The sequence below is a fragment of the Pongo pygmaeus genome, chromosome 17 (assembly GCF_028885625.2).
Source record: "Pongo pygmaeus isolate AG05252 chromosome 17, NHGRI_mPonPyg2-v2.0_pri, whole genome shotgun sequence".
In the NCBI taxonomy this organism is placed as follows: domain Eukaryota; kingdom Metazoa; phylum Chordata; class Mammalia; order Primates; family Hominidae; genus Pongo; species Pongo pygmaeus.
This window is the reverse complement of record NC_072390.2, coordinates 77,880,129-77,896,811: the sequence shown is the minus strand read 5'-3', so window position 1 is coordinate 77,896,811 and position 16,683 is coordinate 77,880,129. Positions and strand designations below refer to the sequence as shown.

General features: G+C 38.4%; 1 protein-coding gene across 1 annotated transcript in view; it reads right to left on the bottom strand.

The window, feature by feature from the left end:
* Window positions 1–16,683, bottom strand: part of PHLPP1 (PH domain and leucine rich repeat protein phosphatase 1) — a 257,199-nt gene that overhangs the window by 12,558 nt on the left and 227,958 nt on the right. Inside the window, exons 13-14 of the mRNA XM_054460529.2 lie at window positions 9,170–9,300; window positions 4,444–4,548 (exon numbers count right to left, since the gene is read on the bottom strand). Coding sequence (XP_054316504.1) covers window positions 4,444–4,548; window positions 9,170–9,300 — 236 coding nt within the window. The remainder of the gene's footprint in view (window positions 1–4,443; window positions 4,549–9,169; window positions 9,301–16,683) is intronic.

Here is a 16,683-nt window from a genome sequence, read left to right as displayed (position 1 = left end):
TGCGGTGAACCAAGATCGCGCCATTGCACTTCAGCCTGGGCAATAAGAGTGAAACACTGTCTCAAAAAAAAGAAAAAAGATACTACATCGTGACCAAATGCATTTACACTTGGAATGCAAAGTGTATTTAACATTTTAAAATCAATCAATGTAATTAAACACATCAACAGACTGAAGAAGAAAAAAAACCATACAGTCATCTCAATTGATACAGAAAAACTCTATGATAAAATGCGTTAACTGTTTATTATAAAAACTTAAGCTTTCATTATAAAATCTTAGCAAACTAGACATAGAAGAGAATTAACTTGATAAAGGGTGTCTACAAAAATACCGAGAGCTAATATCACATTTGATTGTGAATGAACAAGTTTTCACCAAAGAAGGTATATGGATGATAAATAAACATATGGAAAGAGAGTAGGGAAATGCAAATTAAAACCACAATGAGATATTATTATTAGAATGGCCAAAACAACAACAACCTGACAATAACACCTGCTGGTAAGGATGTGTAGCTACTGGAACTCTTAGACATTGCTGTTGGGAGTGCAAAATGATACAGGCACTTTGGAATCAGTTTGGCAGTTTCTTACAAAAGTAAATATACACTTACCACATGATCCAGCAATCCTTATCCCTAGGCATTTATCCAAGAGAAATGAAAACAAGCATTCATACAAAAACCTGTATGTAACTGTTTGCAACCTGTAGCATTTTCATTCGCAATTGCTAAAAACTTGAAACAATCTAAACATCCTTCAAATTGTGAATGGGTAAAACAAAAACAAACCATAATATGTCCATGCAATGGAATGCTACTCAGCAATAAAAAGCAATAAAAAGAAACAAACTACTGACACATGCAATAGTACAAATGAATCTCAAAGGCATTACGTGATGGGAAAGAAGTCAGACTGAGAAGGCCATATACTCTATAATTCCGTTTATAGGACATCCTGGAAAAGGCAAAATTACTGCGATTAAAAAACAGATCAGGAGTTGCCAAGGACAGGGGTTGGGGAGAAGAACTGACAAAAAGTGGCATGGGTAAATTTTGGTAGGTGATGGAACTGGTCTATAACCTGTAGTGGTGGTTACACATGATGATATTCTTTTACCAAAACTTGCAGAACTGTACATTAAAAAGGGTGAATTCTACTGAATATAGATTATACCTCTTACATATATAAATTAATAAAAAGAAAAAATTATTAAGCACCTGCTATGTATCATGGCTACATACCAGATATATAAACTTAAAAATATAATCCCTCCCTTTAAGGAGTTCAGGGATAAATAATAACAGTAATGACCATCATCATTAATAATATTAGTAGTTAACACTTAAATAGGGTTTATCATATGGCACACATTGTTCTAAGTATGTCATACATATTAACTCACGTGATCCTATAACAACTCCATGAGGATAGGTAGTTTTTTCTTATTTCTTATTTTAACTAAAGAGAGACTGAGAAACTGCCCATGGTCACACAGCAAGAAAGTATAGAACCCGGCCGGGCGCGGTGGCTCACGCCTGTAATCCCAGCACTTTGGGAGGCCGAGACTGGCGGATCACAAGGTCAGGAGTTCGAGACCAGCCTGGCCAAGATGGTGAAACTCCGTCTCTACTAAAAATAAAAAAATTAGCCGGGTGTGGTGGCAGGCGCCTGTAGTCCCAGCTACTCGGGAGGCTGAGGCAGGAGAATTCCTTGAACCTGGGAGGCAGAGGTTGCAGTGAGCCGAGATCGTGCCACTGCACTCTAGCCTGGGTGACAGAGCAAGACTCCATCTCAAAAAAAAAAAAAAAAAAAAAAAAAAAAGAAAGTATAGAACCCAGGTGCAAAGCCAGGCAGTCTGGCTTCTATCTCAATCCTTTGAAATTCTTGCCTCTATTTATTATGAAAAACAAGTTATCCAAAATTATATGGCAATTAGTGGCAAAGCTAAATTTTAAAGTCATTTTATTCCGTCTTCCTTCAGTAGGCTCCCCTTGCCAGTTGGAATGAGGAAGTATGAAAGAGAAAAAAAATACAGTAACGTAGTTTTTTTTCTTTCTTTTCTTTTCTTTTTTTTTTTTAAAGTACAGTGGTGATCATTCTTAGCATTTCTTTTCTGCTGAAGTTTCCTGTTTGGTTTTTAATCTAAAGAAGAGGCTAGGTTGGGAGTAGTGGCTCACATCTGTAATCCCAGTACTTTGGGAGGCTGAAGCAGGTGGATCACCTGAGGTCAGGAGTTCAAGACTGGCCTAGCCAACATGGTGAAACGCTGTTTCTACTAAAAATACAAAAATTAGTCAGGCATGGTGGTGGGCAATGTAATCCCAGCTACTTGGGAGGCTGAGGCAGGAGAATCACTCGAACCTGGGAGGCAGAAATTGCAGTGAGCCGAGATCGCGCCATTGCACTCCAGCCTGGGCGACAAGAGTGAAACTCCATCTCAAAAAAAAAAAGAGGCTAATTATCCAACTGTAGCTCCCTCTTGGGTTTCCCCAAAGGATCTGAAATGACCTGACAGGAAGGCAATACTACACCTCAGAGAAAAGGAGGGAGGGGGAGAAGCGAACAGATGCCTATTGAGATTTGGAGAGAGGACAACCACAGTTTTCCCCTTCTTTTAAGGTGGCAAGCAGCAAACTCCTTGTTTAAATGACTATTGACAATGCAAACAAAGTAAAAACAAAACAAAAAACACCAAAAAACAAACAAAAACCTCTTGAGAAACTTTCATTGGCAAAACAAAAGGGTAAAAAAAGCAAGGGAAAAGATAAAGGGAGGGCCAAGCATAGCCTGGGACTACTGGGATGCTGTCCATTTTCTATTTCTTGTATTTATTCATTTATTTTTCTCTTTCAATGACTCTGTTCATTTTTTATTTCTGGATGCAGGTGGTGGTCTGAAGGTGTGTTCACTTGACAAGAATTCAAAGGGTTGTAGTGCACTTTGCTGTACACAAATTGTACTATGTGACACAATTGTGGAAGGGGGAATTATGCCCAAAAGCCCACCCAGATCTAATTGGTTACTTGCTCCATTAAGACACATGAGTAGATAATAGATATTAATATACAGAGATATTTAAAAACTAATCTTAGATTTCACATTAGTGTTCAGAAATGAGCAGTTTCATTTACTGGTGTTTGTAAGGAAGACATAAAAGATCCTTTGATCTAAAAAGTAATGATCTCCACAAAGAAACTTTGAGTGCTCTAAAGAATATATGAATTCTCCTCTGCTCCAATGCAATGACATACTGTGCAAAGTCCATGGAAATGAGGGAGTAGCTGGAGCCCAGGCAGAACTGAGGCACACCTCCTCGGGTTATTCTGCCTTTTCTGAGCAAAGAGAACAGAGTTGTTAACTCTTCTCTAGAGAGCACAAGGCCAAATGACACCTTAGGGAAAGGGGAAAAGATCAATGTGTCAGATCCAGAATTTGAGTTGATGCTGTTTTCTGTCCCAAAGAAAAGCAGGCAGAATGGCAGCAACAATTCCAAACCTTTTATTTTCTATGAAGAGTATTCAGCTAGTCAGTGGTTCTCAAGCCTAGACCCATACTAGAATCACCTGGGGGAGATTTTAAAACATTCTGATTTAATGAGTCTAGGTTGGGAGACTTTTTAAAAACTTTCCTTACCTTACTGATTCTAATGTGTGCCCAGGGTTGAATACTAATGTTAGCTATTATTAGATCTACCTCCACTTTCTGTTCTTCCCCTACTTGCAATACTTCTGTGTTCTTATACTTCAGCTAATTAAATTATGACTGTTCTAATTTATAGGATTCTTTACCTGTCTAGGTACTAATTATTAGCACCTCTTCATATAATACAAGCAAGCCTGAAAAGCCTGGTTACATTTTTCAGGAAAAATCAACATCTGTTAAGAGAGGGAAGGGTGGGGGAAAATGGAGAAGAAAAAGATATTAAGATGGGCAAGTCCTGGTGGCAAGACAAGCAGATGACATTACAGACAATGGACATCAAACTCCTGCCAAGCTAATTTAGATTGTAAAAATAGCTCCATAGTCAATAACATGATCTTAAATATGCACAATTAAGCTACTTCTCCTTTAATACTATCTCTGTTTTGCTTGGTAAACAAGCGTCACAGAAAGATAAAAGAGCTTTTCAAAGGAGCAGGGATGCATTTCAATACTTAGGCCTTTTCTAAACACTGGAGTCTTACATAGATATAATGTGTCAGTTACCTTGTATCCTAGCAACATCTCCTACTAAGGGAGACTATGTGATTCCAAACAGGGCCTTCCCTTAATGTTCAAACATAAGTCATGAGGGAGCCTCACTCTGGGGAAACTTGGAACACTCAAAGAAATTTTACATGAGAAAAGTGTGTGCTACAGCACTGACTTTCTTTCTACCCAACTAAAGGAGTGAGACAGGCAGGAGGCAGTTCTTCCTCTACAGTTTCATCTGACTTACTTGTTTTTTACCCCCGAAGCTTCAGTGTAACCATGACTCCATACAGCTGGGGCTCCGGAAGCGTCTCCTGTAGAAGGCTGATCAATCTTGAAACAGCGGATATTACTAACAAGAGAAACAGAGAGGGAACAGGAATCATTAAAACCAAATGTGTGCAAATTGCTACCTTTATCCGAGAAATAAAAAATACACCTGTTAAGCACTCTGTACTTACCATTTCTTACTGTGTTTAATGCGTCTGAAATACTTATCAGCAACAAGAACCAGCTACTCATTGTAATGAAAATGGGGGCATATATACAGAGCACGAAAATTAGTTTTAATGAGCATCATAAAGCAGCTATTAGAGACTTTCACACATTCCACTTTAGATGACTGCTCTCTCCTGGGAATGACAAGGATAGCTCTCAGCCTTGGCATGAGAAAACAAAACTTAAGTAATAGAATGGGCGTATTCTTACACCATGAATACTCAGAAAGAACAACAACAAAACACCTAAGCCACAATTATACTGCATTTAGATGATGTGAGAGAATTCTGCAATATTCATTTCCAAATCCAATTTCTGTCAATAGAACCCCTCCAAATATTATCATGGACTTGCAGTTCCCTGGAGCTTCCAATACTCTCCTCACGGGTATAGCCAAGTATGCTAAGACTAATATCATAAAATAAAACATATATGTAAAATTACAAAGTAAATGAAGGGTATTTAATAAATTACAAGTTAACTGTATGTATTTAAACTGGGAGATTTCTTACCTCTCCTCAGCCCTCATATGCCATAATTGATCCAACAGGACCCAAAACAGAAATACTAAAGGGATAAATTCTCAAATAGCATTTCTTAAAAATCAGCCTCGCTGGGCGCGGTGGCTCATACCTGTAATCCCAGCACTTTGGGAGGCTGAGGCGGGCAGATCACCTGAGGTCGGGAGTTCGAGATCAGCCTGACCAACATGGAGAAACCCTGTCTCTACTAAAAATACAAAAAATTAGCTGGGCATGGTGGTGCATGCCTGTAAATTCCAGCCACTCGGGAGGCTGAGGCAGGAGAATCACTTGAACTCGGGAGGTGGAGGTTGCGGTGAGCCAAGATTGTGCCACTGCACTCCAGCCTAGGCAACAAGAGCGAAACTCTGTCTCAAAAAATAAAATAAAATAAGATAAAATAAAATAAAATAAAATAAGATAAGATAAAATAAATAAAAATCAGCCTCTAGAAAGCATTCTGTGCCCCTAAACAGGAAGTCATTAACAGATGTAAAGTAATCTGTTAAAAGGCTGGGCTACTACAAGGTGAAATAAGTCCTCCTACTTGTAAGTTGCCACTAAGTTTCCCCCTCATTATTATTTAAACAAGGGAAAAAGTATATGTATTATCTGTTGACAACTGAAGCAACACCTACATAGTTCTGATCATGACCACAAGAATTAAAATTATCTGTTGGTACTCATTACTCTCAAATCTAACAAATACTGTATATCCTTCCTAAGAACCAGTTAAAGCTCTAAGAAGTAAATCAATATCTAACTTGTATTCCCTTTGTATCTAGAAATAACTGATGGCAATTTTTCTGAAATTTAAAAATACATGGTTAAAGAAAAGTTTCTACTCTCAATTACTAGCAAACATTCACTTTCCATCTTATCTTGAAAAACATAAATCATAGTGTCAATAGAAAATCCCCAAAACAAGTTAATACCTTGTTTTACAATGAGGTTGGAGCTAAACCTCTTTTTCAAAGTTTTCAATTCTATAAATAAAAGAGGCATTAACAAAAAAAGGACAGTCCTCCATTATTTGCTCTCCATATGACCTGGTACTCAATTTTATCCATCTAAAACAGTCAGCAATACAATAGGTTTCTTAAGACATATCCTAAGGCTCTTAGATACCATCCTGAAGTCTAGGGAAAAGTGAAGGCTCATTTTTAAAGGCATTTATAATTTTTACAGAACACAAAGTCTTCAGAGAAATAATTCCATTTCCTAGCCTGATTATTAAAGGAAAAAAAAATAACTCTTAACCGCCCCCTATCCCCAGCACACAAATAATTTTTTCTAGTGAAGCAGCAATTTCTCTTCTCTACCTAGCTGAACACAGTGCGGCTGAGCAGCTATCTGAAGTGAAATGAATGCTGACTCTTGTATATCTTTATTTTTTATTTTTTAGACGGAGTTTCGCTCTTGCTGCCCAGGCTGGAGTACAATAGCGTAACACGGCTCACTGCAACCTCCGCTCCCAGGTTCAAGCAACTCTACTGCCTCAGCCTCCCGAGTAGCTGGGATTGCAGGCATCCGTCACCTTGCCTGCCAATTTTTTTGTATTTAGTAGAGACGGGTTTTCATCATGTTGGTCAGGCTGGTCGCAAACTCCTGACCTCAGGTGATCTACCCACCTCGGCCTCCCAAAGTGCTGGGATTACAGGCGTGAGCCACCACGCCCGGCCATCTTGTATACCTTTAAATGAGTCACAGAGAGTTCTGTGAACCACAGCTCAATCTCATAGAAGAGTCCTCATATGCACTTACCCAGCTCACATAAAACAAATAAACCAACCCTCTAAAAGTGCAAATAATATACGGAAAATCTTCCAAGTCATTAAGAATCCACAACCTTCCAGATGTTAAACAGAAGGTAACATTTTAAGAGTATTACGATTTTTTGCTATAGGAAACTTTGGTCTGAGTAAGTGAATATTTTAAAAAGCTTGATACGTACGACAACTGCTTTTAAGAAGAGTGTAATACCAAATTATACTCCTTTAGCAGCACCAATTTCGGGGGGAAATGTTATTCAAATATTTTATTTTGTATTTGCTTGATATACTAATAAGTTTGAACATCTTTTCATGTAACTATTTGTACTGCATCTGTTAAATGTTAATGTCCTTGGTTGATTTTGAGTACTTTTCTTATCATATAAGAACACTTTCTAGTAAGCATATTAATGTTTTCATTTTTCGTATTTCTCTTCCTAGTTTGTCATTTGCCATTTATATTTACTCTTGATATTTACTCTTGAGAGTTTCTGAAATAGGAAATAGACATTTAACACTTTTATGTATAAAAAGTATATTTACGTGTAAACATATATGACATAAATATTGAAACCAATCTACACGTACTGATTTCTTTTCTTGTGACTTACTCCCTTCATTTCTTGGCCTAAAAAGTCTTTTTCTAACTTGTGAAGATATTCATATGATTTCTTATTACTTTTAAAAATCATTTAATTTTACAGATTCAACTATTTCAGCTGGATTTTGGTGTGATATAAGAATGCAACTTTAATTTTTCTCTAAGTGGCTACTTCCATTTGTTAACAAATTTTGGTGCAATTATTTTTAAATTTTATTTGTAAAAAATGCTCAAAAATTTTTGTATCCTACATATAAAAAATACTCAAAAGCTATCTGTTTAAAGATGATGTATTTTGATAATCCATGTTTTCTTGATCTTAAAAAGTACCTTAAAGATCATGTAGGCCATTTTTTTCTCATCTTATAGGTCTGGACAGATGGAGGGGTTTAGGCCAAGGTTTCATACACGTGATCAACAATGGAGAGAACCTCGGTCTCTACGCCTTCCTCAGGACACTCAGGCAGTGTTTTTCAACTAGGTATCAAAATTAATTTTCTCATCAAGTACTAAAATGCCAACAAATTAGGCACTAATTAGGCCAATTCTATCCAGGAATCACTTTAAGTGCTTTTCAAACTTTGGTTTGCACTACAGCCTAGGATAGTATTAACGGACCATTCACTAAAATTCTACTGTTCTTTTCTGATTTTCTTAAGATAATGGAAGATGACTTTCAGCAACAAATATTCCAACATTGAATAAACATATATGGCATGCATAATGACTAATGTATGACAATGTTTAAAACTGCTACTGATATACCCCAAAAATTCTGAAAATTCAAAAAAGTTTAAAGAAGAAAATAAACACTACCCATAATACTATTATCCAGAGAATAACACCACCTTAACTCTTGTTATATATCCTTTCAGGCATTTTCTAGATGTGTGTATGCATACACATGTACATATACCCAACGCACACAAATTTATATTGCAAAAATTGAATTATACTATAAAACTTTGTGAATTTTATTAATATTTTCACTTAATATACTGTAAAGATCTTTTGAGTTAGCAATATAGCTCTGAATAATTTTAAATGGCTTTGTAATATTCAATTGTGGAACATTATTTAATTCTTAATAGACATTTAGAGTTCTATGATGAACATTCCTCATTAAGACATCTTTCCTACTGCAGACCTTTAAGGTTTTACATAGAAAACTACAACCACTAATTCTTTACCAATATCAAGAATGAAACAGCATCAATGACCTCTTTCCCAAACCGTGAAGATCTAACTATTAGTAGGATCTAACTACTCCACATTCTTGGTTTTATTTAAATAACCTGGATTTCAGTGCCACACTGTTAATTTTCCTTACATCATCCATCTCTTTTAAAATCCTTCCTTAACATTTGCATTAACTGTCACAACCACGTTATCAGTGACTACTGAGATTTAAGTTACATCTTGGTTGTTCATTGCTTCCCTGCATCTTGTATATACTGTTGTGTGTGTTAACACAGCTAGCAAGTCAATGATGCTTCATATTTTGTTTCCCATTTTCACTAAGATATGAATCCCATTGCCAGTGGACAATGATGGGGATACAGTGCTTTACAGAATACTTACTTCAGTAGTTCCAGGGTTTTGTGATCAAGGACAAGGCGAGGGTTTCCAGTCAGGTCTAGCTCCTGCAGTTTGGGAGGCAGGTTTTCTGGTAATGTGACTTCGCTTAGCTCATTACAGCTCAGGTCCACACACTGAAAAAGGAACAAGTGCAAACAAGAAAGAGATGGTCTAGAGAAGTTCTTCAGGGAATTCTATGCTCCTACCCTTTGCATGCAAATCAGTCTGACCATTCATTATAATATACTAGACAAATGTGGAAAAGGAGGCTTATCTGTTACCTTGCCATAAACATTTAAAATAGATTTTGCTAAATGCAAAAAAAATTGTTTTATTTTCTTTGAATAACACAGAAAATCCATGTTCTTTATTCTTCCTATATTTTCCAGTTAAGTTTATCTCCACGTTTAAAATTAAGCATTAACTTAAAAATCCTAATAGATTTTCTTATTGCTCACAAAATCTCCGTGCCATGAGAACTACAGCTCAAACATTAAAATGAACTTTAAAGGAATTTCTTAAAACAAAAAACAAAGAAGGCTGGATACAGAGGCTCACGCTTGTAATCCCGGCACTTTGGGAGGCCGAGTAGGGTGGATCACTTGAGGTCAGGAGTTTGAGACCAGCCTGGCCAACACGGTGAAACCCCATTTCTACTAAAAATACAAAAATTGGCCAGGTGGTGGCGCAAGCCTGTAATCCCAGCTATTCAAGGTGGTTGACGCATGAGAATCACTTGAATCGGGTAGGTGCTCCAGGCACAGCGGCTCACATCTGTAAACCCAGCACTTTGGGAGGCAGAGGCAGGCGGATCACCTGAGGTCAGGAGTTCGAGATTAGCCTGGGCAACACAGTGAAACCCCGTCTCTACTAAAAATACAAAATTAGCCAGGCGTGGTGGCGCATGCCTGTAATCCCAGCTACTAGGGAGGCTGAGGCAGGAGAATCACTTGATTCTGGGAGGCGGAGGATGTGGTGAGCTGAGATCGCACCATTGCACTCCAGCCTGTACAACAAGAGTAAATCTCTGTCTCATCAAAAAAAAAAAAGGAATCCGGGAGGTGCAGGTTGCAGTGAGCAGAGACCACGCCACTGCACTCTGGCCTGGGCAACAAAGCAAGACCCTGTCTCAAAAAAACAAAACAAAACAGAAAACAAACAAACAAAAAAACAAACAAAGAAAAGAATATGTAACATGAGGAAAAGGCAGGTAACACACACTCAAAATGAGAAGATATTTCAAAAGAAGCTGAATAAGAAATTGGCAAAAGCAAGAGGAGCAGGTAAGCCTGCCTAATCTGTGTCCAAAAGAAGGGGTTGAGTCAAGTATGGATCCTACCCTCAAGGCATCAACATCTGGACTCTCCAACAGGTCCTGCCTAATTTAACTTGAAAGAAAAATCACAAAAGGGTCATGTTGGTTACAAAAAAATCAGGTTTTACCTGTAAGCAGAAATTATAGCTCCTTTCTCACAAAACTGATGTAAAGCTTAAATAAGGTGTACTGTAAAAAGAGGGGCTGCCCTTGTGTTCAGGGAGCAGGGAACCTAGGTGGAGAAGGCTCACCATACACAAGAGAAATGGAGTGGTCAGCACTCTAGATATGAGAATGCAGAATATATATAGTACATAGTATGGGGTGGAGAGCATTCAATTATCTGGCTGAATTAGTACCTTATTGTAAGTTTCAAAAGTGCTTACAGAAACGATCAAAGGGGAATTGTTTTGTTCTCTCTTCAGTCCTTTAAAAAAAGGGAGGAGGGAGATTATACTCAAGAACTTCAGGATCTTAAAAGTGGACAAAATCTTCCTTTTATTTGGAAAAATTCTCAAAGAATTTAAATCTAGTAGGGATTGGGGAAGGGTAAAGATTGGATAAAATGAAAACCTGTATTTTTGGATAAATATATTTTCAATAGACTTCAAACAACACAATGCTTTCACACAAAATGTTTCATACAGTTGCTTCCAAATAGTAGCAATGAAAAAAATTATATTGCCATTCTAAATAATCATATTTTATTATGAGAGCATTATAACCACATTATCCACAAAAAGCTAAGCAAAAAGAATAGCTCAGAAAAATATACCCTTAAATCTACCACCCTAACACAACCAGGGTTAGCATTCTGTTTTTTCTTCCTTATAGTCTTATTCATATATATTTTTAAAAAGCCTTAAAAATCTCAAACGTAGGTGCAATTTCATTACATTTCATTTACTCTTCTATCACTCTACTGCAACCATTTTCCCCATCTTCATTCCCATCTGCTATGGTCTGAATGTTTGTCCCCCAACAAATTTTCATCATATGTTGAAACTTCATCCCCAACGTGATAGTATTAAGAAGTGGGGCCTTTGGGAACAGATGAGGTCATAAGGGCTTTGCCCTCATGAATGGGATTAGTGGCCTTATAAAACAGGCCCAGTGAGCTTGTTCACTCTTTCCACCAGACAAGCACACATGGAAGGAACTATCTATGAGAAATGGGGCCTCATCAGACCAAATCTGCTGGTACCTTCATCTTGGACTTCCCAGCCTCTAGAACTGTGAGCAACAAATTTCTGTTGTTAATAAATTCTCCAGTCTAAGGCATGTTGTTATAGCAGCCTGAATGCCCTAATATGCCACCACCTTTAATAGCCCCATACTAATTCTAGTAGATGTACACTAATTTACTTAACCTAAATATTAATATTAGAGAAAACGGTCATCTCTTTTTTGCTTTTTTTTTTTTTCAATTATAAATAATGGTTACATCAACAGTCAACCAGAGTTTAATGAAAAACTGATACCCGATAATACTGGGTAATAACGGGACATTCTACCAACAGAGTCAGTACACATCAGCACAGCAGGACAACAAATGGGGATATATACAATCTACTGAACACCGATGGGATAGGAAATAAAGAGCTAATAAGTGTGAGTAATTTAGGATGCAAGTAGTTGACAAAAAAATTCAGGGGTCAGAAAATGCCTTTGGTCAAAGATTAAAGGCATTCTGCAGCAATACTGAATTTTATGAAATTGGTAAAAAATTTTTCTACAGATATAAAATAGCTCATTCTCTAAATTATCAAATTATGAAATAAGTTCAGTAGGGTAACTAATTACTTATGAAGATAATGCTGCAGGCTGTAATGCAGACCTTCTTAGAGATGATGTTCCTGTGCCTCCCCTCTGCCCAGGACTGTTTGCTCCCCAAGGCTCCTGTGACAGAGTCTCTGATTCACAGTCTGTGATTCACTGCAGCCGGTTCCCTTCCGTCGAGCTCCACTCCCCTGGACTGACCTGCATCCCATTTCCCCTGGAGGGCTCTGGCTGCACCAGAAATTTGCTTTTGGTCTTGCTTCCCTCAATGCACCCTTGTATGCTGTCAGGATGGTTTCTCAGTGTGGTTTACTCCACCTGCTCACACTCCAGCTTCAGTCTGTCAGCCTGCTCCCAGGTGTCCTTCAACCCGACACCAAACTCCTTAGAATGTCCAACAAGGCATCCCCAACTTTGAACACTGGCTTCCTCACACTCCATGTTCCACCCATGCCAGAGTGCCTGCAGCTCGTGCATGTAACATGTTTTCATCTGTCTGTGCCTTTATACATGCTTCTCTCTGTGCTTGGAACCCTTTTCTTCATGCTTTTCTTGCTTTTTATCTGGTGCAATATGCCTGATTCCTTTTAAGACTCAACGCAATGCCAACTCTACTACAACCTGTTTCAATTCGGTGTCCCTTGTTATAATTATCTGCTTACTTATTTCTTCCATGAGACTATGGCCTCCTAGAGAGCAGGGATTGCTGCTGTTTCTCCCCAGATATCCTAAACGCAGTGCACTGGAAAGTGTAGATGTTCAACAAATGGTTTCATTAAAAGGATGAATAAATGATCGCCTGGCACGTGACAATCATTTTTTCAATGAATTTATGAAGGACTCTTGTTAGGTGTTTCAGTAATTAAATCTGCTAGGATGGGAACTGAGATACCAGTGCTTAGCTTAAGTTCAGCATAGAATAAATAGCATTGTAATGCAATTTTCATACATTTTAAATATCATTGTTTATTTCTGCATAAGAATGCAACCATTTCCTTTAACCGCAGATAAGCAAAAACACCCTTTTATACTTCTGCACACAGGAAGGAGGTTCGTTCACAGAAATTATAGAAAGTTGAAAAAAAAAATTATAGGATGTTGGTATCTGGTGCTGCCCTCCCAGTGTTAACACAGTGAGCAACACGCTTAGAAGCCCTCTGTCATGTTCTTTCAATAGTCCTCAACATAGGCTGACTGCTGAGGTACTCCACAAACACTTGTTGGCTGAATCATTATAATGGTTACCACTAAGCAAATAGAAAATATTTGAGTGAAACTGGAAAAAAAAAAGACACTTTATATTGCTAATAAATGTACCTCTATGGTTGGTGTACTACAACTTTCTTAAAAATATATTAAATAAAATGTTAAATCTGGCTAAAACACAACTAAAAGAAAATTATCTTTCCCGCTTTCAGGCCCACTCTAGAATATAGCTAACAAAAATTACTTTGTTATAATCAAAATTCTGGTAAGAATGCCCAAAAAATTATGCAACCCTCAGAAAAAGCGAGATAACTCATAGCTGAGAAGGAACTCTTGATTTAGAGGAAAATCATTACAAACACATTTAGATAAGAGCATAAAAAAGTCATTATATCTTAAAGAAAAAAATTCAATTTGATGTATAGTTTAAGTGTAACTATCACAAAAGCTGCATGGAGCCTATCTTTATTATGTTTTCCTCAGAACATTACCAAAGAAACAGGCATATCAATGTTCATAGCAAAGTATTATATATCATCTGCCAAATAGCTGCCTGTACTGCCCTGAAATGGCAACTTAACCTACCGGCTGCTAGATTCTGTAACACCCTACTTCCTTCCCTCCTGCAGACTATCCCCAGTCCACCACCTCCACCGTGCTCCCCAGTGGCACAGTCAATTCCAAAAATGAGGATCCCAATCACAGTCTCGATTTCCTTGCCCTTGCAAGGTAAAAGCTGCTAGTGTGTAACATATTTCCCTACTGACTTCATAAGAAGTAAATAAATGCAAGTATTCTTTCAAAAGAAAATGTATTAAGGACCTACAAATCGGCAGGCAATAGGCCAACATCAGAGACATACGGAGATGGCAGACACAGTCCCTGCCCTTGAGGAACTCCCAAGATAGTGGGGGGAAATAAACAATACACCTTTAGCTGGTATGATCAACGATATGGCAGAAGTATGCACAGGTCATAGCAGCCCAGGGACAGATAACAAGACCCCAGAGAGGCCTTTCCAGAGAAGATTTTTGTGCAGAATCAAAGTTAATCAGGCATGTGAGAACAGGTGGACATCTAGGGAGAGCTAATAGCAGGTACAGCAGGAAGGAGACAAGAATAACGTTTGTGTGGCATATCAGGAAACTCACTATGAGCGGTTGCTGAGGCTGGAGACTATTGGGCCCCAGAGCAGAAGATAAGGCTTGACAGGCAGAGGGATCAGATAATGAACTGTGGATCCTATAAATCGTGTCTCATACAGAAGCAGTCTACACTGCCTCCCTTTCTTATGATGCTATAGGAACTAGAACATTTTAGCTTAATGGTAAAATAAATATACACACATATGTACTATTTCTCAATATACAACTTTTAGTCAAATTCTCTTAAACTACTATACATTCCTGGTGTTATAAAAGGCTAAGTGATCACTAACGTGGGATGTTCAAACAACTAAGTAGGTTTATTAACTGAATGAGTCAGTCTGAACTCACCTTTTACCCCAAACACAGACCTGAGAGTCACAGGGTAGTACTATTATTCTACATAAAATCGTATTTATGGCTGTGTGCAGTGGCTCACGTCTGTAATCCCAGCACTCTGGGAGACTGTTGTGGAAGGATTGCTTGAGGCCAGGAGTTCAAGATCCACCTGGGTAATATAGCAAGACCATCTCCACATAAATTTTAAGAAATCAGCCAGGCTCCTGAGCAACTGGAGTCTCAGCTACTCAGGAAGCCGAGGTGGGAGCTTCCTGTGAGCCAAGGAAGTTGAGGCTGCAGTGAGTTATGATTGCACCACTGCACTCCAGCATGGGCAACAGAGCAAGACCCTCTTTTTTTAAAAAATCATATTTATATATAATTACTGAGAAATGTGCATGAATGTTTAAACTTCCTCACCTTATAGGGAGCTGCAAAGAAAGACCTTTAATCTCGTATAAAGCATTCCTTTTAAATTTACATACAGTGTCTCTATGATTTTCTCAACTGCATTTTAGATTTGGGAAGCCTTGAAGAAACCTTGGGAAACCTTAAAATTGGCAAGAATTTGAGGTGATAAAAATGACAAGCAGGGTAACAATCCTTAGTATTCTGTTTGTTCAAATACAGAATTTCCTCAAACACTAAAACTAAGTTATCTGCAAATTTTGACTTTAAGAAAATGTATCCTGTATAAACTGAGCAATTTCTTTACATCATCACTTCTTTTTTTATCCCCAAAGAGACAAGGTCTTGCCATGTTGCACAGGCTGGTCTTGAACTCCTGGCCTCAAGCAATCCTCCAACCTCAGCCACCGAAAGTGTTGGAATTACAGGCATGAGCCACCGTGCCTAGCCCACCATCACTTCTTAAAATTGACCATGGCCAGGCGTGGTGGCTCACGCCTGTAATCCCAGCACTCTGGGAGGCCGAGGTGGGTGGATCACAAGGTCAGGAGATCGAGACCATCCTGACTAACACGGCGAAACCCTGTCTCTACTAAAAAAAAATACAAAAAATTAGCTGGGCGAGGTGGCGGGCGCCTGTAGTCCCAGCTACTCGGGAGGCTGAGGCAGGAGAATGGCATGAACCCAGGAGGCAGAGCTTGCAGTGAGCCAAGATCGTGCCACTGCACTCCAGCCTGGGTGACAGCAAGACTCCGTCTCAAAAAAAAAAAAAAAATTATGTGTGCCTTTGGGGGTACTCAATGGTATATTACAAAGTTACAGGATGCCTGGCACATGCATCTGGGGGCTTTAGTTTTACTCAGATTGAGAAGGGAAAGAGCCATTATTTTTACATTAAAAAAAGAGAAATGATAAAAAGTAGAACATACAATGAGCATGAATTTTTAGACTGAAAAAGAGACTTGAAAAGAAATTTACAAGTGATTCTAGGCGTCTCCCAGATTTCTCAGTGAGGGCACTTCCCTTTGCCCTCCGGATCTGAAGAGCACCATAGTAACCACCTCACAGACCACTTCTTCTGAGGACTGAGTCATGGTGCTCCTTTCTCCAGAAGCCTCTCTAAAGAGATGTCTTCTAAAATGCATGAGCTCATGAAGGCCTAATTGTTCGTCTGTATAGATACATAAGCTATTCCATAAAATGTATGCAATATTTTGTTACAATGGGCATGGCTTTGAATTTAGAAAGATCTGCTGAAACCAGAGTTAAAAACAAACACACACAAAACTAGTCTGGGTTAGCCAGGCGCGGTGGCTCATGCCTGT